The following is a 24,603-nucleotide window of genomic DNA, read 5'->3' as shown; positions in this document are numbered from 1 at the left end:
AATAATTAATTTTTTTATTATTTTATTTTTCAATGATTACAAGTTGGAAATTGTAATTCATCCCATGTTATTGTTCCTGAACATATTTCACATTTATTTCCTGAAAATCCTTCACGACAAAAACATTTGGAATCCATACAAAGAGCAAACGGTTCTAATCCGCATTGAGAATTTTCATTACATTTGGACGGTCTACCGTTAGGTAAAAGCTTAATACACTCTGGTATACCTTTTGTCCATTGTACTACACCATTATCGCATTTCTTACAATCAGATCCAGTGAAATAATTGGCACAACTACATGATCCACCACTTTTTTCAGGTGAATAAATGATGGATTCTTTCTTATCTTTTGAATTCAAGTCGATATTATAGATGAAGCTATTGGTGGTGGAGTAATATAAATTTCCTTTACTACCAAGAGTCAAACCAATAACATTTACTTGTGTCAATTGAAGAACTTTTGATTTTCCATCGATTGTTTTTGATATTTCAAAGACACCGGAATGATTTGAATTTGTTGGAAACTCTGCTTTGGCACCCAAGTAGATGTGATTATTGTAGACAACAATTCCGGTGATTTCAAATGGGAAACGGCCAATCTCATGTAGTGAGTCTGGAGGACAATCCACACATTTTCTGTCAATGACAGAGACCACCGATTGAAAATCATTACCAGACTCGCCAAAGTCGTATTGAACAATGTAAAGATTCTCGTTGGCTCTAGTAATAAATTCACACTTTGGATTATATTGATTGTCTGGATCTAACCTTAGCAATCTAACATGATTGGAATCGTTCTCTTCAAACGATTGGGTAGGAATGAAATCAGTTCTCCAAATACCAAAAGTACAGCTGTAGAGTGTATGCTCACTAACACTCTGCTGTTGTTGGTCATCAAAGTAGGTTGCCAGCTTGTAGCCACGTGGATACCAGATAAAATTGACACTGTTATTGTTGGGGAAGTAGGGGCCTACAGCACTGGAGAGACGTTGGCTATTAATAATGTAAGCGAGCTTTAAGCTGTTGGAGTATCCTTGTAAGCCAATGGTTGTACTGAATTCAGAACCAATTGGAATGTCAGTGGTAATTGGATATTCAACTTTCAAAGACAAAGGAGAAGTACTGCCTTTGTCTTTGCTACCATCAACACTAACACTGGCAACAACAAGATTCAAAGTTCGATCGATATGTCCTGCAAAAATGAGTAGATTGCGATCGTAGTCATAGGCAAGTCCTTTGAGAATATTGATACGAGATTGGCATAGAGCATATGGAGCATCACCACAATCTGAATCTTGATGACAGACTTTACTAGAAACAACAACTGTTGCGACAACAACCAGTATGGTAAATACTATAAAAAGTATTTTCATGTTTGTTTTTTTTTAATTGTTTATAATTCTAATTACTAATCTAATTCATTTTATATAAAAAAAAAACTAACAAACTAACTAATAATAAAATGAATTATAACTATTTATTACTTTGAATTTATTTTTAGTTTTAACATAAATCATGATCACACACACACATCATTATGATCATTGATCGATTTTTTTATTTATTTTTTTATTGTCCAAACTTGTCTTTTTTGCATATTATCAAACAATGGTTTGATCTTTTTTTTTTTGACCATTTTAGTTATACTACTGTCATCAATTCGTACTTTTTATTTATTAATTATATTTATTAATATATTTATGTTAAATTTATATAAATAACTAATAGTTATTATTACTATATATATATTCCAAAAACAACAATGGATATTGTTGATCAAATACACGAAGGGAAATGTAAACACGTTGAAATAGTTCATTCAATGTTTTGCAAAACATGTAATATGATTATATGTGCTGATTGTTGGATGTTTGACCATAATTCACATGAAATTATTAATGGTCATGATATACCAACGATATTCAACAAAAATGTATTACGCAATTCCCACAACAACAACAATAACAACAACAAAGATAATAATATTCGCGGAAGTAATAATAGTAATAGTAGCAAAGTTGATGGTATATTAAGTACTAGTTCAAGTTCAAGTAGTATTAGCGTAAATAGCAGTAGTAGTAGTATCACCTACAGATTGATGAAGTTGTTCTTGGAAAATCAATATTATAAAATGAAAGAGGATATCAATAAGATGGATGAACTTACAAAGAGAAGTGAAACTATAACATCAAAATTTGAAGAACTACACGAGATGCTTATTCGCGAAGAACACAGACTACAGAAACCAATTAAAGAGCAAATAGAAGCACACACCGACAATGTATTGGACAATCATAAAAATATAAAAGCATATTTAAATATAGCCGATATCTCTAGTAGATATCAAAATAGTAATAATAATAGTATTAATAATAGTAGAGAATATGACTATGATAATAGTAATAATAATAGTATTAATAATAGTAGAGACTATGACTATGATAATAATAATAATAATAGTAACGATGATCGTCATCCAATTACAAGTAATTTAGATAATAGTAATGATGATGATGATGACACTCATTGTGATGATAATGAAGATGTTGATGATGATGATGATGAAGATGATGAAGATGATGAAGATGTTGTTGATGATGAAAATCGGCTTTTAACTGTCAACTATCTGGGTCCGGCTATAATCAACTCGATTCGAAAGTCTGATTCACTATCGGCCTATTACAAATCGAATAAAGAAACTATACTGGCACCGGATCCATTTAATAACAATGAGAATTGCGACATCACACTTTCATCATTAATGGAAATGATGCGGAAATACATGATTAAAAACAGTAGTTCTATCAGTGCAAGCAATGATAGTATCAACACAAATATAAGTAATAATAACAATCAACCTTCAACAACATCAACAACTTCAATAACATCAACACAAGATGAACAACAAACTCTTACAACATCACCCGACTCATCAACTACAAACAATACTGTAATTGATACAACTACAACAACATTACTCAACAAGCTAAACAACTCTATTAAAAACATCAATGAAGATTTAGAAAATAACTATGTATCCAAATCATATCTACTCAATCTATATTACAATAAACCAATATTGTTTAACTTGAGAGAGAGTATGTCAGCCTCAACCTTGAAGGAAAGATTGGTATATATTGGTTATAATGCATTGGCTGTCGGTTCTATTGGTAGTTCAATACATGTTATAAGTGGAACCAAACAAAAGATTATTAGTTTAACTAGTTTATCTATTAACAATAATAGTAATAATAATAATGATGATGATGAATCACCAATTACCAAGACAATTGCATCGCGTGGTACTCTAGCTACTGGATGTCAGATTATATCGATGTGCTCGGACAATGTCGATCACTTCTATCTTCTTTGTTTGGATTCCAACAATCAGTATATAATCAACAAACTACAAGCATCGAAATCATCACTAGGAATCATAGTAGATTCACTCTACAAGCTATCAAATAATAATATCAGTAATACTTGTCCACCATTTGAATTGTTCTATAACAACAGCAGTAGTGACAACTACAAAGAATCACTCTATATTGTATGTAAAGATAAGAATTCAGCAATTAAACTTTACAATTGTAATCTTAAAAGCAAGGAATGTAACTTGGTAATCGATTATAATTGTAAGAAAGATGTTACTTTACCTACAAAGAGTAGTAGTGGTAATAGTGGTTTCTGTTGTTGTATAGATGATAAATATCAAAAGTTGTATATTCTCATGTCGAATCATTTCTTTAGTTTAGACACTGCACCCGATTTGACAATGCGATACAATGCGCTGGCACAGAACACCGAGCTGACTACACAACCCACTCAACCATTCAAATTGGTGTATGACAGCGGTAACATCTATATGGCGGACAACGATAAACAACTTTTGTTTAACTACTCTGTCCAACAAAACAGTTGGTCATCCACTAAATTCCCACCAACTCTTACCAAACCAACAAATGCATCGTCACCTTTATCTACACTTTCAACTTTAATAAAATATAAAGATAGTTTATAACATGAACTAATTCTTGCTTTTACTTATAAACAACTTTTGTTTTATTTGCATTATTTTTTTTGATCATTAAAATGATTAAGTGTTACTACTCTCCAGCAGTCAAAAAAAAAAAACAAAAGAACACATTTTTTGACAATCACAATGAAATCAGCTCTGTAGATTAGCCAGTTATAACTTATCTAAATCATACATGATCAAACAGGAAAATAAGCACACACACATGAAAATGGATGTATTAAAAAAAAAAAAAGATAACTATAAATAAAAATAATTTTAGAATATGATGTTATTATTTGAAATCAAACAAATAACCATCAATAACCAGTACTACTACTACACTAGTGACTTCTAAAAGTAAAAAAGATAAAGTTTTTAAATGTGTAATTTCATTTTATCCCTCCCCCTAAAAAAAAATTAACAAATTAAAAAAAGAAATTTGTTTTTCTAAAAACAAAATGGGGTTAAACTCTATCTTGAGTCTTAACAAGTAATTTTAAGAGATGATAACTTTATGTTGTTGTTGTTGCTAGTTGTTGTTGTTAATGTTGTTTTCTCAGTTAACACAATATAACATTAATGTTTAAATCGTATCACAAAAAAAAAACAAATTTTTATCTTCTCTTTTTTTTTTTTTTTAATATATATAGTTAGTTTATTTCTATGTGTGATGATTTTGTTATTGTTTTAATTTGATAACATTGAGTGAGTGAGTGATTTTAATTATTAAAGTTAACCTCGAGTTTGAAATGTATGTGTGTGATAGCTATTTATTTGACAAAGTTATTACTAAGTGCACACACACTCACACCCCTCTCCCAAACAAACACACCACTATAATATTTAACCTTACTTTCAGTGTTATGTTAGAAAAGAATAATAAAATCATCTCACACAAAAATAAACTAACTATATATTAAAAAAATAAGATTAAAAAAATAGAAAGCAAAATTTCTAATGGTGGTTAATGTTAGCAGAAATAAAAACCTTTTTATTTATTTTCAAATTAATTTTATTTTATTTATTTATTTATATTTTTTATATATAAAAAAAACAAATTAATAATAATAATAATAATAATAATAAAAATAGTAATATATTTTTTTGTTTTCTTCTTTATTGTTTTGTTTTATTTTAAATTTAGGATAAGGAATTCATTCAATTCATTTCAATACACCAACAACTCATTTCCAAAATTATTTCATTCATTAATATTCAACATATCAATATCAATAACAATATTCATATTAATTTAACTCTTTATATTAATTATTCTTTAAAAAGTATATCACATATATAGAGTAATTATATAAATATATCTATTTTTGATCATTTTTTTTTTTACCTTTGTTATATTTTTTATCCAAGAAAAAAAAATTTTAGTAGTATTACATCACACTCTCTTTTTTGAGTCCTTTTATCAAAAGTCAATTTATTTAACTTCAATTAAAAATATAAAAATGTAAATATATAGAAAAATACTTTTTTTGTAACATCCCTATTTATTATGTTATTATTTCTTATTTTATCTTTCTTTTGCTTTGTTTTTTTATTTATATAATTTATTTTTTGATATCAATCAAAATAATAATAATTTTTTCTTTATCGTCGCAATCTTAATATTTATTTGATTGTGATCTATTAATGTTGTTTTTACAAAAGAAGAAAGTGACACGAATCGATAGTTGGTTTGATCATAAAAATAACAAAAAACACAACCATCATTTATTCTAAAATCGAGACTTTTTTAGCTCCCACACCATAAAAATTGAATTTGATTTGGTTGGGGGGATTTTTATGATTTTCACCCCCAATAAATCAGATTTTAGAACATCCTTTACCAATTCATTACTTAATAAATAAAAGTTCGAATAGTTTTGCTCATATCAAATTTTTAGATAAAATGAAATCTCTTTGTTTTTTTTGTTTTGTTTTTGTTTTTCAAAGATATAATGTTTTTTTTTTTCATTCGCTTTCATAGTTTGTTCAACCAATAAATCAAATCAAATCAAACCAATCACAATGTATGTGCCCCATGCTAAAAAACGAACCATCGTTCCCACCAACTTTGGTTAAAAAATCGAGTTAATAAAAAAAAAAACAAAACAAAAAAACCTTTTTATTCTGATTTAGCAAAAAAAAAAAAAAAAATTACCAAAGTTAATCAAATCAATGACTTTGGTTAATTGATTGATTGATTTACAACATCGAATTAATTTTTTATTATTAAAACACAAAAAAAACATCTCAGATTCTTTTTTTTTTTTTAAATGAATTTTTATTTTTTATATCTTTTTTTTTTGTTTTTTTTTTTTTTTTTGTAAAAAAAATATTATTTTAGTTGGTCACAACTAAAAAAGGTTGTCAGGTGGTTGACGGTCCAGACTTCCACTGAATATTCAATTTCAAACAACTTTATTTGTTTGTTTGACAAACTTTTGGTTTTATACCTTTTTTTTTTATTGCCTTTTCCCTTCAAATTGACCAGTTGTTGGTCAATCACACTCACTTCACTTCACATCACAACTTCACATCGCCTCTCAATCAAATACAACATTCATCATCATCATCATCATCATAATCATCATCACACAATCATAATATAACAACATCATTTTAAAACAAAACAAAAAAAACTAACTTAAAAAACCAATAACCAAAAAAAAAAAAAAAAGAAAAATTTAAAATTAAAACTTTGATAATGATCAGTAGCGGAAGTAATGGACAATCATCTCTTCAATCGCAGCAACAACACTCAGTAGCCGGCAAAGAAAGAGAGAATATGAGGGATAAAGATATTTCAATGTCAACTCACAGTCCCCAGGGTGGAAACAAGGATGGCGGTGGTGGCAGCAGTGGCAATGGAAATTATAATCCTTTCTCTGATAAAATAATGCTGCTCTGTACTAGCTGCCACAACAAAGTGCTACAAGATGTGAGAGAACTCTCTGAAAAGGTGATACCAGGTTACCATGATAATAAATATTCATTTTCCTGTAGACAATGCAGCTCATCGAAAACACCTTTTCTTTTCCATCTCGGAAAATCTTGGAAGTGTGTCATCCACACTGCTCTCTACAACTTGGAGCGACAAACTGGAAATAGGTTCTTCCATCACTCTGAAGTGACCACCTACGTAATGAAATATCCACAAGTATTCTTACATGATAAATCATTAGGTAAGAGAAATTATAATCCATCTTTATTTCTTTATTGTGATTCATTGCCAATCCATGTTTATTTCTTCTGTTCATTTCTTATATATTTTGAAATAGTTTATATTAATTTTATATTATTTTAATTAAAATTTATAGCTGATATTTCAAAAGCTGTATCAATGGCATTCTTTAATAATAAAGGATATTTTGTTAGTGGTGGTCCATACACTGGAAAATGGGCCAATCCAAAGGCGTCGGATGTTGAATCACTTGATTCCGAGCCAATGGACAGTCCTGGCGATGCATCGATATCCGATGACCATGGTCGTGAGAAAGAACGTGCCAATGAGCGTAGTGAACTGCGTGGAAGAGAAAGAGATCGCGATAGAGATAGGGATCGCAGTGGAAACGATCGTGCCGATCCAGATCGCGATCGTGACCGTGATCGTGATCGTGATCGAAGCGATCGTGATATCGATATGAAAGAGCGTGAGAAGGAGCGTCTACTCAGTAGAAGTAACAGTCGTGGTAGAAGTCCGTCGCGTACCAAGAGCAACAGTCGTGGTTCCAGTCGAAGTAACAGTCGCGCCAGCAGAAGCAGGAGCAGAAGCGCTTCATCCTCCGACACTGACTCTGGCAATAACTACCGTAGAGAATCGGTTTCCTCATCATCTCGTTCCTCTTCACGATCTCGCTCAGACTCTGAATCGGAAACAGAGGAAGCCGCGTACAAATCAACACTGACTTGCAATCAGTGTAAAAATGATATTGCACTTGGTAAATATACTATTAATTATAGTTTATAATAACCAACTAACTAATTTTAATTTATCATATCATACTATTACATCCAGAATTTAATGTAAATAGAGTATTACCAGGTCCATTTGATAAAAACTATGAATTCCAATGTAAATATTGTGGAAATGGAAACTCGGTATTAAAACATCATCCTAAATCATGGTATGTCTTATTTTAACAATATTTCAATTGTTATAACAAATTATTAATCTCATATATTTTTAATTAATTCTTCTTCTAGGACAAAAATAATTCATACATCATTGCACAATTTGGAATTGGAAAAAGGAACTAGATTCCATTCGAGAAAAGATATTTTCCATTACATCGCCACACACCAAAAGGATTTAGTTTCTGATCCAAAACAAGATGCCAGTCTTGCCATTATCAATTACATCCTTTCCTCGGGTAGAAGCTTGTTTATCAATAGCTGTATCAATCCAAGACTGTGGTGTAACAGAAAGAAGCGTGACAAGGTCGAGTTTGATTCGCGTGGTGTTTTGGTTCTGAGCAAAGAACTCGATAAGAAGGGTAATGGCGGTTCCGATCAATACGATGATGTCGGACCATCGGGTGGCTCCAACTCGAACAACAGTGTGTCGGCCAACCACAGTGGTGGATCGTCGTCGATTGCCAACTCGTCGAGCAATTCCAGCCAGAGTGGTGGTGGACAACATTCGTCGGGTGGATCGGGCGGATCATCACAAACCAAGCTCACTCCACTGTTTTGTAACATCTGTAAGACAATGTTTGCCAATGCCGCCGCCGAACTCCTCGAAGGCAAAAACAAGTCTATCATTCCATCGCACATTGACACTAGATACATATACAACTGTGGCAAGTGTAGCGATAAAAAGATAGCCACACTTCTCCACCTCCCGAAATCGTGGAAGGTCATTGTACATACAACACTATATAATCTGGAGTTGACCAATGGAAGCAAGTTCAGCTCGAACAAAGCACTCTACTCATATATCTCAGAGAATGCACCGACTCTTCTGTTGGGTGGCAAAACGATTGACTATCTCAACAAAAATCTTTCTGGTGTGCTGTCGTCCTACAAAAATCTGTTTTGTTCGTCGGGAAGAAACATGTGGGGAAATGTCTCACAGGAAAGAGGTGGTAGCGGAGGAGGTGGCGGTGGTAGCGGTGGACATGGTAACTACAACCACGATGCCGACAACAATGCTGATGTCTCTGACGATGAATCCAGCAATAAATCGTCGTCTATCATCAACAAAAAAATGAAGCTGACTATCCCCAATCCAAAGGATTCATCTAGCACAAGTTCATCTCAACCAACATCAACTGTACATAGCAACAACAACAACAACAACATTAACGACGGACGAGATCTCGATGATGAATCACTCTCTTCTGGAAGCAAGAGAAAGTATACTGACAATACCACTCCTCCTACAATTGTCAGTGGAAGTTCCCAAAAGAATGGTCAAATCCTTCTCAAATATAACAACAACAATAACAATAACAGTAAGAATAGATCTGGTAATCCATCACCAAGTGGAATTTCAAACAACTCCTCTTCCAACTCGAATGGAGGAGGTGCCATCAACTACACTCCGTTCAGCAGCAACAAATCACAAAACAAACAACAGATGCTGCTTGATGAGGAGTTGATGGACGACCAGTTCGATGTCAATGTCTATGACGAACGTCTACAAGCATCACTTGGTTTCCTCACACTCAATCTCAACTGTGACCTCAAGCAACTGAGAAAGGAGATTGATGACCTTGACATTCCAGAGTTGCGTGGATTGGAGTTTAGATTCCTCCTCAAGAAAGTACCGATCGCTCTTAAACAGGAACCACAATATATGCTTCGTGACTGTCTGTACAGTCACAGTAGTTCGGTCACTGTCGACATCCGTTCGGTCATTCCCAACCTGAATGTGTCGACCAACATCGACGTCTCGACACTCTCCACCAATCCATTCTTTATTGTCTTTTCACAGCTTTTGAATCAATCGCTACAGTCTCCAAGTTTGATGTCACCACAATCGACATCATCCTCAGGTGGACAACTGTTGTTGGAGTCATCCTCCATCACCACCGGTGGTAACAATAACAACAACAACAGCAGCAGCGACGCCAACACCATACCGGTCAAGAAACACTCATCCATTTCTACTACCACCACCACAACTAAACCATCTTCAACAAACAATACAACATCATCTGGTAGCAGCAGTAGTAATAACTCCAAGTCAGAACCAACATCACCAAACACCAAACAAATCGATCAGTCTCAAATGGAAGAGTATACTCCAAACATTAACACCAGTGACAATAGCACATCCAACTCTCCCAAAAAAGATGAAGAGCATTTGAAGGCAACATCACCAGAGATGAACGGAGCTGATCAACAGGTTTCGCCAGTTTCATAATCAAACTATCAAACAATCAAACAACAAAACAATCTAAACTACTTGACCAGTTTATATATATATATACACCAAGCATAACATAATCATCATATATACAAATCACTTAAACAGCAAACAACAAACAACTAACAACAACCATGTAGTTTTTATACTATATATATATATATATTCATTTCATCCTCACTCTCTCCACACACCACCATATTTTGTCATAATATTATAATTTCAAAACAAATAATGCAACATATATTATTATTATTATTAAAACATACTTTTGAAAATTAAATTAAATTAAAATAAAACATTTAAATGGTATATCAATCAAATCATGTTGATTGTTGATATATAAAAGTCAAATAAGTTTATGTTTAATCTACTTCTATTGATTGATTGATTATCTATTTCCTAATTTTTATAAATATATATTGTTTATATTGTTTATTTATTACTTGAAAAGACAACCATCAAACGATCCATAAATCCCCACTTGTTCTTTTTCATTTTCTCTTGTGTGTTGGATGATAGTAATATCTTTGATTTCTGTACAACATCTGGTCTAATTTTGATTGAACATGGATACTATATATAAAGAATACATTCATGTCTAATTAATATGATGTTGATCTAATGAAACTATTATATCAATAATAATACCTTTATTACACTTTGATTTTCAACTAAACTTTTCATATGATTAAATTCTACTTGAGCTTGTTCGTATAAATGTTTCTTTAGAGATAGATCAGATACCTTTTGGTTTTCTCTGAATTTCTCTCTAATAGTTTTGGTTGCAAAGCCAGAAAGTGATCTATCTTTTCTAGAGACATCTACCATCAACAATCTAGCACCTCTAATAAGGTCTCTATATAGATTTAAACAATTCTTACTACTATAAACATTCATTCTCTTCTTATTATTATTACTCTTAATTTATTTATTTAAAAATTAAAAAATGACTATGTTTATGTCATAATTTGTTTGGGATCAATAAAAAAAAAAAAAACGAAACCGATTGATTAGCTTGATTCTTTTTTGGGATAACAACCTAATTCTTCTTTCATAATAATTTGGAATATCTATATTAAATAATAAATATTTGATATTCGTCAGCCTGATATCCTGTACAATCCAACAGTGACAAATGTATCAGATTAAAATGTCCAGTGATTTGGGTTCTAAAATAATCATGTGGGATATTTATTTAATATATATATTTTAAAATATCACTATGATATATTCAAAAGTTCAAGTTATCTAGAAACTATAGTTTTCATTTAGTATTGTATTTTTCTCTTGAAAATTCATCCATTTTTAAATATGCATCCAAGATATTTTTTTTTAAAGTGATTGCTCATTTCTTGTCAATAATACTATCATATCAGATTTTATTGTATTATATTTTTTAGTTTATTATTTTGATTAAAGTGGATATCTTTTTTTTTATTAATAAAAAGAGATGTCACAACCAAATAGTAATGTAATCAATGTAGCGAATCTATCGGATATCAATCTGAATGAACTGCTTGGAAAGATTGAGAATATAGCATTGAAGAACACAAAGACAAGAGAGAGTTTAGATCTTCTTAAACAACTATATCGTATAGCAATAAACTATTATACATTCAACAAGAATAAATCATCGAATAGCAATACCAGTAACTCCAAAAAGAGTAAATCGAAATCAAATTCATCATCATCATCAGCAACCACATTAATTTCATCACTCAAAGTCAATCCAATATTCATTGAGAAACTGTAAGTAAAACTAAACAAACAAACAAACCAATAATAACTATGTAACCTTACTAACTATATATTTATATATTTTAGTACAACAGTTCTAATAGATCCAAATACACCATATAAAGTAAAATTATTATCATTGTCAATCATCGCAAAGATATCTGTTGATGAACCTCAACTATTACATAAAAAGTAAGTAAAAAAAGAAAGATATATAAGATGTATTATATATATATATATATAAGATGTTGAAAGAATAGTTATTTATATTATAAAATTATTATTTAGTTTGAAAACATTTGAGAATAAAGTGTTATCATTGTTGTTATCGTTGTTGTTAACCAATGCAAGTGAAGAGTCGGCATCGTTGTTGGTCGGTAACATTCCACTGATCGTTCAATCGATATCGATGCAAGATCCAGTACTGAGACCATTCTCAATGCCCTCACTACTGATATGTGCTCGTTACTTTAATGATTCAATCTCCAACTCTCAGATAAAGTCAATCGAAACACAATTGAGTCAATATCTATCACATGCATCGTTAGTATCAGATCAAAAGCAATCATCGACAGGATGTAAGTCAATAATAATAATAATAAAATATATATCTAAACTACTCTAAAAAACAAACAATACTAACTTAAGTTTATTAATTGTTAGTTTTCAAGATCGGTGCAAGTACTGGAGCTTCACCTGTTACCGAGTTAGATGGATCCGTTTCAATTGAATTCTTTACGGTTTTGAATAATGCACAGGTTTATACTGAAGATCAATCATTCAATATCTATTCATTCTCATTATTATATACATGGTTAACAAATCTTTATAATCCTAATAATAATAATAACAACAATAACAATAGTGGTAATAAGTTAAATTCAGAATCACCACCTGTTACACCAAGACAAATTGATAGTAATAACAATGATCAACAACAACAACAACAACAACGTGTTTTAAATTCAAATTTTCAATCAACGATTGTATCATATTGTTTAAGAATAATCGATCAGTCTAAATTGAAACCACCTGGCACTGACACAAAGATAGACTCTATCGATAATCTATCTGTAATAGCATTGTTGGAATCGATTAGAATACTCGATTTCTTGTGTTGTTGCGATGTCAATCTTGTACCAAAGATCTTCCCAACCGTTCAGAAAGCATACCAATTGCATCTGCCATCCAGTCGTACCACCAATGCCAACTCTGGACACGTACTACTTTCACTCCTACAGTTCTTTGTCAATCACAGTCATACACTCATCTATGATCCAGAACCACTATTCAGAGCATACTTTCAAACCTATCTACCAAGAACATGTAACTATCTCTTCAACTATTTATCTAATTCAAATTGAAGACACTAACAACAACCATACCTATATATCATCATCATCGACATTTAGATATGAATTCATACGTTGCATTTGAGACATTGAACTTTTGTATCATGAACAAAGATAAACTACTTCAAAATTCCAATGTTTTTGGATTGTATTTCCCTCCTATTTTTAAATGTTTAGCATGGTCACCTCAAAGTTATATTGGGTAAGTTAATATCAATATTAATAGATAGGTTAAAGTAGTTTATTAATATGTATATGTTTGTTGTTGTTATTATTATAATAATACAAGTGAGTTTTCAGAGTTATTACCATCACTCGTTTCACCATCTACCTTTGTAGAGGTGTTCCATTTGTTGTTGGATCTGCCATTGTTGACGTCATCGATGGAGTCAGTGTTGGTGGAACAACGAAAGTTTGCATCGATGGGCAGTGTCGATGTCGGTGATGTCAATGATACTGCTTGGAGTGAGTATCGTGTACTTTACAATTACTTGTTGCGTAACGAGAGTGGTGTAACCATCAATTTCTGGTCGACCACAACTCTACCGTTGTTGTACCAGTTCTGTAAGAAGACACCGATAACACCAAGAGTCATTGGTACCTGTGAGTTGGTACCATCGCTGCTACACATCTACTTTGATATACTGCTGTGTCACGGCGACAAGTCGGTGTTTGTCACTCTGATTCCTGTGATATTCGAGAGAATCGACCAGATATTCCCGTTCGAGCCGTATCAACTGGCCATCAAGGAAACATTGATCGCCAAGATTCTCGGTGTTTTCAATCGCTATCCATCGCTGGTGGTAAGCGAGCGTGACATTCTCATTCAGCTGGTGACTGAGGGTCGTCTGGCCAGCGACATCGTGCAGTCGCTCGTTTGGATAATCGGTGAGTACGCTTCGCAGTCGATATGTCCAGAGATTAGCTCTGCGGTGTTCAACGACTATCACGAAGCACTGGAGCTGCTCACCTACGAGAAGATCAATCTCATCAAGATGGAGTCGTTGTCTGGCGCGTCGCAGTCGTCGCTCACCCTCGGAACGGCTAATCCGCGCGACATGATATCGGCCACCTCCTCGAGTGCGCTACTCACTGGCGCCTCATCGATGTCGTCAACCAACAGCAGCACCGCCGCCGCGACCACCACCAGTAGTAACATGCCATTGGAATCGATCACCATGATGCTCGTACTGATTTCTTCACTCACCAAGATTGCATCGCGTTGGCCAGAAGCGACTTCACGTGTCATCCTGTGTCTACTCAAAGTTCTCAGCTACCACCAGTACTTTGACATTCAGGTGGTATCACGTGCAAACGAGTGTATTTCACTCTTGAAATTCCCTAGTTTTACAACGGCAGTCTATGACTGTGCACCTCCATCCAACAAAGACATCTACACCAAGCCGATCTCTCACGACAACCACTCTGCACTTTCATTCCTTCTTCACGATCCCACCAAAGAGTATCCAACCAACAATTCCATACATCCATATATTCTCACACAAACACAACAACAATCCATCGTCAGTACATCTACAACATCATCAACTCTACAATCAAGCAATCTAAGTGTTTAATCATTGATCAGATCACTACACTTGCTTTTTTGTTTATAATATAATGTAAAATAGTATAAAAATTACAACTTAACTTCATTTATTCAGAACTTTTTAAGAAAATTAATGATTATTCTTTGTTTACCATTAAGTTATCTGCGATGACTTTTTTTTAAAAAAAAAAAAGGGGTAGAAAAACAAAAAAAATTGATCAAACAAATCACAGCTAAAATTAATCAACCAACTGATTTTCATTGTTTTTTATTTATATATATAATTCTAATAATAATAATATAAAAACAAATTAATTTAATTATACATATTAAGTAAGATCTCGATAGAATCAAGATGAGTAGTTCAAGCACTACTCCAAAGCCAAGCACTTCCACCTCTAGTACTACTGGTTCGACATCTACTTCTACTACTTTAAAGAGAAAACCTGCAGGATTGACCAGCACCGAAGGTAATAGTGGTACTACAACAACTAAAAAGTCAACATCATCATCATCACTACCAAAGACACCTAGATCTGGTAGTTCAACAACATCAACTTCTTCATCCTCCTCAGCAACCTCCACACTAAAGAATCCGTTACTCTCCAATCATGGTACAACTACATCGCTATCTAAAACATTCCCTGGACCAAAGAAAGTTACTTCCACTACCTCCACATCTCTAAGTGGTACACTAAAAGATAAATCTTCAACTCTTTCAACAGCAGCGGCAACAACAACTAAAGAACCAACAAAAACAGATAAGGATAAAGATAAAGATAATACAACCACTTCAACCACTACAACTACATCAACAACAGGTGCAACAACAACAACAGCAGCAGCAGCAACAACAACAACAACTAAAGAACCAACAAAAACAAGCAGTAGTATTAGTTCATTAAAGAAACCTACTACCAGTTTAAAGACAGGAACATCATCATCAACAACAACGACATCATCAAGTAAATCACATCATAAATCATTATCTACTAATGATACGACTGTTGTAACACCACTTACCAAATCGAAATCAGATATATCATCACTCAAAAACAAATCATCGACATTAACCAAACCAATTTCCTCACACTCTACCAACACATCACTGTCATCGACTCTTACAAATCTATCTTCCACAACAACAGCACCATCATTAAAAACACCAAGTAAATCATCATTATCATTATCATCAGGATCTATATCAGCTCCACCCCTTTCCATTAGTGAATTACTTCATGGAACAACATCCACTTCTTCATCTTCATCAAACAAACCTGTAACAACATCAACAACAACAACATCATCATCATCATCTACTTCTACTTCTACAACACCAAAAGTAGAATCACCACAACTAACAAGTACACACCACATTCCAACAACAACAACAACTACATCATTGTCATCATCACACAATCCATCGTCGAATCTCTCTCACTCTCACTCACATGCATCACACTCACTCTCGACATCGCTAAGCACCGGCAGTAGAATAGGTCGCTCAACAACCAGCAGTCTCTCCACACCCAAAAGGACAACGACAACAACTAGCAGCAGCAGTTCGACACCACTACGAACCACTAACAAACCACGTATCTCTGAAGCCAGCACAAGTAGGACCGATCCTACACAGACCATTCGTGCACTGCAACGTGAACGTGAGGAACTGATGAACAAACTACACGAAATCACCAACCAATCGGCAGAGAAAGACGTGCTGATCGTGCAGCTCAATGCATCGATCGAGAAGCTCAAGCTCGATCTCAAGACGGTGACACACGAGCGTGACACTCACAAGATGCGCACCATCAAGCTCGAGCACGAAAAGACAATGCTCGAAGAGCAAGAAACCGGTCGGCTGAAACAACGTGTCGAAGAGAGCGAAGCCAAGGCAGAGTATATGAATGAGAAATTCGGTCAACTACTGACGCGTTACCAGACTACACTGACCAGCGTCGATCAAAAGATTGCCGCCTACAAATCGGTCATCGAGTTATCACAACAAAAGTTTGCTAGTCTAGAGAGTTTGAATCAATCATTCCAACAGAATCTAACAATCTCCAAAGTAGAAAACGATAAACTCAAGAAGGAGAATCAACAATTAAGATCATTAACTTCACCAACCAACATTAACAATAATGAAAACAACAACAACAGCAACAACAATAATAATAACAACAGTAAAAGTAATGGAAACATACTCAATGGTGCATCCGTTTAAATATTATTATTGAGATACAACATTAACAACAAAAATAAATGATAAATGTAAATTTGAAATTTTTTTTTTTTATCTTTGCTTGTGAACTTAACAACGACTATAAAACAATGAAATTTGATTTGATTCACCTTTCACCCACACACACAAATAAACACACAAACACACAATTAATCACTAATTCTGTTTTTTTAATTGCTGCTATTGATATTTCCTTCTTCAAACACACGAATGATGTTTGATCATTCATCATCATACCATTGTGTTATTAATTATAATCATATTAGATGTCAATTTATACTTATCACTGTGATTTAAATATATAGTATCATTATCACTATTTTTAATTCAAAGAGATAAATTAATTAAATAAAAGAGTAGATTACATGTAAATAATTTCTTGGATTTCTTTAATTACACTATTTACGGAAGTGTAGTCAAAAGGGTCGATTTAAAGAATGATCAATCATATAGATGATATAGATAAAGATGTTCGTCAGGATATTATTGTTTATTCATTATTAATCAAAAATATATATGTTAAGTTTAAACCAATCTACAAAATAAAGAAATATTTATAATTTGTGACATATTAATATTTCCTATAACTATAATATTATTATTCGATAGATTATTTAATAAGATTAAATATATTATATTTCCATCAATAGTTTATATCTAAATTATTATTTATTTATTTATATATTTTAAAATATGTTTTACTTTATAAATAAAAAATATAGATTAAGTATATTTTGTTTTTTAATTTATTATATATTTTGTTTCGGTGTGTCAGAGGTTGGTGCATGTGAAACCACTTATATTGACTTCTCACCGGTCGAATTTTATAATGAATTCAATAATAAACATACGGTGGGATGGAACAAGCCGAAATACCCAGTAATATTCGTGCATATGGATGGCGACTCCAAGGATCAGGTTGCACATGGTTACACTGTGAATAACCAAAAGTTTGAAAAAGATCAAGCCTATTTCCGGCGTGTTGGATTCAAGCCGATTCAAACACTCTTTCATTTCACCAATGGCACCGACCAACACTCGAATGTCACCTTCCAATTCTCCCATCCCATCGGCAAAGACAATTTCATTGTGATTTTTGGTGACTTTGAAAATAAGAATTTCCAGCTCTATTCGAACAACGAATTCAACCTGCCAATGTCGACGCACGAGTGGTATTTCCTCGAGAGTGGAAAAATCAATTCCGAATATTCCAACGTGGAATTCAATAACTATATAATTTTGGCACCGTTTACACCGGTGACTTCAATAAAGTTCAGTCTCCGCTCGAATTGCGATCCAAACAAACCATGTAACGGTGTTTCTCTATACTATTCAGTGATCGCTGTTGAGAACTGTCCCAAAGAACTTTTCACCCCCACAAATGGAAATATAAGACCTCCACCAGTTCGATCGTATCCTCCATATCTTCATGATGATTTCGATGAGCATCCAGAACCATATGTAGTACCCAAACATACTCAAACTCCATTCGAACCTACATTCTATCCTAAAAGTATGGATACTACTTAAAGAAAAATAAGATTGTTTATACTAATTTATTTTAATTTCTTAAACAAAAACAATAGATTTTACTGATAGTGCAGACTACGATGAAATAACAACGGCTGAATCAAATATATTAAATTTTAATCATGCGTCTACAACTACCAATGTTGCTTCGATACCCTCCACAACTCTTACACCAGCTCCTGTACCATCACATAATCCAACATCTTCAAGTTCAGGCTCTTCATCAGAAACTGGTACGGTAACATCGAATACCGGTGGATCTAGTTTTAGTACCGGATCAGGGACTGCAACAGCAACCATAAGTGGAACTAGTGGTAGAACGACAACTACCAATGGTAATGGATCTGGTTCTATTACGTCCACGGCCGCAACCACAACCACTACCATTTTTGGAGCTAGTACTGGTCCAGGATCAACGACATCTAATGGAAATGGATCTAGTGTTGGATCAACAACTACTAATGGAGCTGGTCTATCCTCATCAACTTCTAATGGAAATGGATCTGGTTCTATTACATCCACGGCTGCAACCACAACCATTAGTGGAGCTAATACTGGTCCAAGATCAACGACATCTAATGGTAATGGATCTGGTGTTGGATCGACAACTACAACCAGTATAACTAGTGCTGGTCCTGGATCAAATGGTAATGGATCTGGTGCTGGATCAACAACTACCAATAGTAATGGATCTGGATCAATAACTACAACTCCAACTGCCAGTATAACTAGCGCTGGACCTGGATCAACTACCGCCAATGGCAATGGATCTGGAAATGGAAATGGTTCTAATAATACACCGACAACTGCAACTGGTACTGGACATACAACAACATCCTCTACAGGTTCAATGGGTACAAATGGAACAAATTCCGATCCAAACAACATTTGTAGTTGTGAATCCAATCAAACACCACTGCAAAAGTTCAATATTGGTGGAACTATATTTTTGGATCATGATAATGACAATGAGATCACTCCATCCGATACCAAAGTTCCCAATACAACATTGATATTGACCACTGATAAAGGTGTTTACTTGCGATCGACCCAAACCAACCCAGATGGAATCTATCGTTTCGATGAGATTCCAAATGGAGAATACATGTTGAACATCGACAAGAGTACAATTCCATCTCACACTCAGATTCGTCCATTGAAATTCGATATATTTGGACAACTGAGAATCAGTATCATCAAGAACCAATTCGATTTGAATGCCATTCTGTATCCATTGCCTACTGCAATCGTGGGTCAAATGTCGATTGCATCGTCATCGATGGATAAATCCGATAAGCCATGGTCCAATGTCATAGTACAACTTATCAACTCTGAAACCAAAAAAGAAATGGCCGTTACCTCCACCAATGAATTTGGTTACTATTATTTCGATAACTTGAATCCTGCCAAGTATATTGTTAAATTGGATGCCAGTCAACTTCCAGCGAATCATACTTTTATGGACGTTTCACCATTCTCTAAATTCAATCTCCACGATGGAGTCGGTATGTTTGAGATTCAAGTCAATGAAAAACATCCAGATTTTAAGCCATCACAACTAGGAGCACCAGTCAAAGCACCGTTTACCATTGGACAACAAAATGGTTACATAAGCTTGTTTAAATATGACATCTATGGCTATATCTTTGATGATAACGATGGCGATGGTTATTTCACTCCACAAAATGGTATTGCCAATACCACTGTCCAACTACTTGATCTTTACACCAATGTTACAATGATGTTGAGCGTCACAGACAAAGATGGAAAGTTCCATTTTACAAATTTAGAACGTGGATCCTATGTCATTGAAGTGAAGAAACAGCATTCCACTTTGGATCTTTTCTGGATTCCATTCTATACCAACGATTTCGGCAGCAATGGAAGAATAGAAGTTGATTTTAATCAATTCGAAAAGAATGACAATAGGAATGAAACATTCAGTGGTGCACTCATCAAGCGATACAATGGTCTGTTGCGAACGGAAGACTATACTGTTAGGGGATTGTTGTCTCTGGAATTCCCATGTCCAAAGTTTGACCTGTCCAATATCACTGTGAATCTGGTCGATAGAAGGAATAGAATCTATAAATCCACCGTTACCAATAGAGAAGGTCGTTTCCATATTCCACATATCATCTCCAACTCTTATTTCATTCAGATCGTTAACACTACACTTCCAGGAAATACTTCATTTTTGGCCGGTGGAAAAGAAAATACTTTCAATCGACGTGGTGAATTGGCTAGTTTTGTTAATATATTTAATGTAGTATACTCTGCTGTGAAATGGCCATCAACAACAGAAACATCGATATACTCCTCCGTTGACTTTAATGCAACACTCTCACTTGCTCTGACTCAAAATTTTACTGTTACCGGTCGTCTAATGATGGACACCGATCGATCAAAGAATATCTCTGCTGTGGATATTCCATGGAAAAATGCCAGTGTTTTCCTTATTGGTGAAGAAAATACCAAGAATCTATTGATGACCACTGCTACCAACAACGATGGTGTCTACACCTTTGTCAACGTACCACAAGGAACCTACACGATTAGAACCGATCCATCACAATGTCCATCCGGCATGGTCTATCTGGAGAATAGTGAATTTTCATCGTTTGTTTCATCTAAAGGTTGGCGTGGTGGTGCCATTCCATTGACCGTTTTCGACGACCCAGTTTGTAGAGATATCAATGAAACAGATCCATGGGAAAACACCAACTTTACCATTAGAATCAAGGATGCACTCATCGTTGAAGAAACATTTGAAATCAATGGAAAAATATATCACGATGACAATAACAATGGTTTAGTTGAATACGATGAAATACTGTTTGGTATCAATGTATCTTTGTACAACCAGACCAATATGGAACTGATTAAAACTACACATACTATGCCATCTCGTGGAAATGGATATATATTCTCCAACCTCTATCCTGGATTCTATTTGATCAAAGCTGGACCACAAGGAATTCCAGATGGATCGCAATGGGTGTCCAATCAATTGAGTTGGTTCAATGAAACTGGTTATGCTTTCGTAGAAGTCAGTCATTCCAATTGGATCTTCAACAAAATATGGGATCACAATGAAAGTCGTAGTAACGACAGCTACTCAACAACGTTCAATGGTGAAGTGAAGCTGCCTGATTACATGGTGCAAGGTGTCGTATGTATCTATCCAATCGATAAACTTGAAAATGTATCGGTATCTCTGCTTGACAGCAATAAGAACCGTGTTGCCACGGCCACTACCAACGCAACCGGTTGGTATGTCTTCAATCACATTCGCCCGAGTGGAGTCTACACTGTAAAGATAGACGCTGAAACACTACCAAAGAATGTGAGCTTTATGCACCCAGATTATAAACATACATTCTTTGAATTGGATGGAACCTACACACTGCCTTTGTATCCAAACAACCCAGTCCTAGAAAAATCACCTTGGCCAACCAGTGACACCCTTGATATTTCAATGTATAACTATTGGCATCTGCTATCATTCGTCGACTATCAGGATGCAACTGAGAACGATCGATTCGAACTTACAGGTCGACTACTGCAAATTCCCTACGACGCCAAAGGCAATCAATCGACTATTCCATGGGTTGACATACCAATTAAATTGTTGAACTACAGCAACAAGTACCAAGTTCTTCAGAGCACTCAAACAGATCAAGATGGATCCTATGTGTTTGACAACCTACCTGGTGGACCATATTATGTCTCTATCGATCCATCGAGTATTCCAAGTGGATACAACCTACAGTCCAATGATGACGCCACCTATGTAGTGGATAACACCTATAAACCTGGAACATTCCGATTTGTCGCTTCAAAACTACATAAGAGTGCTATAGAACTAACGACCAATCGTTTTATCAATCGAATTTCCGATTCCATTTTATCATATGGACCACAAAAAAAAATTATTAATAATTTTAAACCAAATTAAAACTAATTAAATTTTCAAAAAAGGAAAGAATTAAGATATTTTTTTGTATAACCGTTTTTTTTTTTGTTCAAATGAAACTGTTATTTAGTTACATTAATATTAAAGATGAATGACTTTTCAAATATATCTTTATATTTATTAAAGAAAATATTCAGTTATATAGATAGTAATTTTGATAAATTATGTATAAGTTTAATTTGTAAAAGTTTCTACATTGAAAGAGACTCTTACTTTAATTTTCATAATGATCAAACATTACCAAACAAAGAGTATATTAAAGGTCTAAATCTTAATTCTTATCAAAAGTTCATTGATAATCCTATAGAATTGAGTAATTTAACAGTGTCTTTAGTTGACTCTGATAGGAATGATCCATTTTCAATAAAGATAGAAAAGTAAATAACAATTTAAAATAATCACAAGTTTGATTGCTAATAAAGAATTTTTAATTATAATAGTTTATTAAGTGATGACAGTGAGATACCAATGAAATATGGTAAAGTAAACTTTAACAATTCATACTTTCTAGATCAACCAATGCCAGTTTTGAGAAGATCTCATCATATAAAAGAATTGTCATTCGGTTACAGATTCAATCAGGTTGTTCTGAAAAATGATGTACTGCCACCATATTTGGAGAAATTGTTTATCACTGTCTACAAACCACTGGAAAGAAACTGCTTTCCTGAAAGTCTAGTTGATCTCACTCTACAATATAATCATCCATTGACCTACGGTGCTTTACCTCCAAACCTTTTGGAACTCGGACTGCGAAACTACGAACACGACATTGAACCTGGCGTGCTACCGGATTCTCTTAAAACTCTGTATTTAAGTGCGAAATTTGATAAACCACTGAAAGTGGGTTCACTTCCACCCAATCTAGAGTTCCTATCTCTTGGATACCAATATAACAAAGCGATCGAAGAGGGTGTCATCCCTCGATCACTAAAGTCATTGAATATCTCACAGGTCGAAAATCTAACTGTTAAATTTCCACCCGATGGCAATCTCCAAACGATTCATTGTCACCATTCATTTCTTCCTCAGGTTCCAGAGAGTGTCACTAAAATCACCATTGACTTTGGTGTCGCAATAACTGGCAAGTTAACATTACCAAATATTCGGTCATTGACAATCGACAATATGATTGGCAACATTCCACGTGGATACATTCCATCGACCGTCACCAAACTCCATATGGGAAGAAATTTCAAGCTGACTGCCCAATCACTGCGTGATGTTCTGCCACCCGGTCTCAAAATTCTAAAGACTGGACATGATTACAATCATATAATAGAGCCTGGCGACTTACCGGAATCGTTGGAAAGATTGGAACTCGGCTATTTCTTTAGTCAGCCACTAAAGGTCGGATCGATTCCAAAAAATGTGAAACATGTTTTATTGGTCAACATTACAAACGAAACGCTCTCACCCGGTGTGCTACCGGATGGTTTGGAAACACTGGAAATGCGTACTGTCCTTCTTAAAGGTAATGTCTTTATCGAGCCTGGCTGGATTCCAAACTCGGTTCAAAATTTGATAATGGGTGACACTGACAGTATCAAGTACGATGCACAATCATTACCAACCTCCCTTTACTACTTGAAAACGACCATGGCCTCGATGATTCCATTCGAACAACTACCGGAATCCACTCAAATCATTGACATTAGCGACACTTATGATGAATATCAACTTCGAAGAATTTCAAGACAAAACTTCCTATTCTATGGAGATAGCACTTCAGCTGGCTTTGTTACATCTTCCTTCATTGACCACATGAAAAAATGTGATAAAGAAGAATATTAAAATTCGTTAGATTGGTTGTGTTATTAATTAAT

The 24,603-nt window shown here is 34.1% G+C and overlaps 8 protein-coding genes across 8 annotated transcripts; 6 read left to right on the top strand and 2 right to left on the bottom strand.

Moving 5' to 3' along the window:
• Window positions 1-29: 29 nt before the first annotated feature.
• On the bottom strand, window positions 30-1,376 carry PPL_02103 (uncharacterized protein; the record flags this gene model as incomplete). Its single annotated transcript, XM_020573098.1, has 1 exon — window positions 30-1,376. The coding sequence occupies one exon, from the start codon at window positions 1,374-1,376 to the stop codon at window positions 30-32; it is 1,347 nt and encodes a 448-aa protein (XP_020437215.1).
• A 389-nt stretch (window positions 1,377-1,765) lies between these two features.
• Window positions 1,766-4,024, top strand: PPL_02102 (B-box zinc finger protein; the record flags this gene model as incomplete). The annotated part of the gene is made up of 1 exon (XM_020573097.1): window positions 1,766-4,024. One exon carries the CDS (start codon window positions 1,766-1,768, stop codon window positions 4,022-4,024), a length of 2,259 nt encoding a protein of 752 aa, XP_020437214.1.
• Window positions 4,025-4,400: 376 nt separating this feature from the next.
• PPL_02101 (uncharacterized protein) lies at window positions 4,401-10,385 on the top strand (the record flags this gene model as incomplete). The annotated part of the gene is made up of 8 exons (XM_020573096.1): window positions 4,401-4,404; window positions 4,754-4,776; window positions 5,166-5,304; window positions 5,405-5,483; window positions 6,731-7,200; window positions 7,336-7,956; window positions 8,034-8,142; window positions 8,222-10,385. The coding sequence occupies 8 exons, from the start codon at window positions 4,401-4,403 to the stop codon at window positions 10,383-10,385; spliced, it is 3,609 nt and encodes a 1,202-aa protein (XP_020437213.1).
• Window positions 10,386-10,531: 146 nt separating this feature from the next.
• PPL_02100 (LYR motif-containing protein) lies at window positions 10,532-11,288 on the bottom strand (the record flags this gene model as incomplete). The annotated part of the gene is made up of 3 exons (XM_020573095.1): window positions 10,532-10,536; window positions 10,835-10,964; window positions 11,040-11,288. 3 exons carry the CDS (start codon window positions 11,286-11,288, stop codon window positions 10,532-10,534), a joined length of 384 nt encoding a protein of 127 aa, XP_020437212.1.
• Window positions 11,289-11,841: 553 nt separating this feature from the next.
• Window positions 11,842-15,057, top strand: PPL_02099 (uncharacterized protein; the record flags this gene model as incomplete). The annotated part of the gene is made up of 7 exons (XM_020573094.1): window positions 11,842-12,140; window positions 12,216-12,320; window positions 12,417-12,706; window positions 12,792-13,454; window positions 13,658-13,682; window positions 13,770-13,992; window positions 14,311-15,057. 7 exons carry the CDS (start codon window positions 11,842-11,844, stop codon window positions 15,055-15,057), a joined length of 2,352 nt encoding a protein of 783 aa, XP_020437211.1.
• A 327-nt stretch (window positions 15,058-15,384) lies between these two features.
• PPL_02098 (uncharacterized protein) lies at window positions 15,385-17,253 on the top strand (the record flags this gene model as incomplete). Its single annotated transcript, XM_020573093.1, has 1 exon — window positions 15,385-17,253. One exon carries the CDS (start codon window positions 15,385-15,387, stop codon window positions 17,251-17,253), a length of 1,869 nt encoding a protein of 622 aa, XP_020437210.1.
• Window positions 17,254-18,165: 912 nt separating this feature from the next.
• On the top strand, window positions 18,166-22,759 carry PPL_02097 (uncharacterized protein; the record flags this gene model as incomplete). Its single annotated transcript, XM_020573092.1, has 2 exons — window positions 18,166-18,784; window positions 18,858-22,759. The coding sequence occupies 2 exons, from the start codon at window positions 18,166-18,168 to the stop codon at window positions 22,757-22,759; spliced, it is 4,521 nt and encodes a 1,506-aa protein (XP_020437209.1).
• Window positions 22,760-22,864: 105 nt separating this feature from the next.
• Window positions 22,865-24,571, top strand: PPL_02096 (uncharacterized protein; the record flags this gene model as incomplete). Its single annotated transcript, XM_020573091.1, has 2 exons — window positions 22,865-23,154; window positions 23,218-24,571. The coding sequence occupies 2 exons, from the start codon at window positions 22,865-22,867 to the stop codon at window positions 24,569-24,571; spliced, it is 1,644 nt and encodes a 547-aa protein (XP_020437208.1).
• Between the last annotated feature and the right edge of the window lie 32 nt (window positions 24,572-24,603).

The sequence above is a fragment of the Heterostelium album genome (genome assembly GCF_000004825.1).
Source record: "Heterostelium album PN500 unplaced genomic scaffold PPL_scaffold2, whole genome shotgun sequence".
Classification (NCBI taxonomy): Eukaryota; Evosea; class Eumycetozoa; order Acytosteliales; family Acytosteliaceae; genus Heterostelium; species Heterostelium album.
This window is presented reverse-complemented; position numbering and strand designations above follow the sequence as displayed.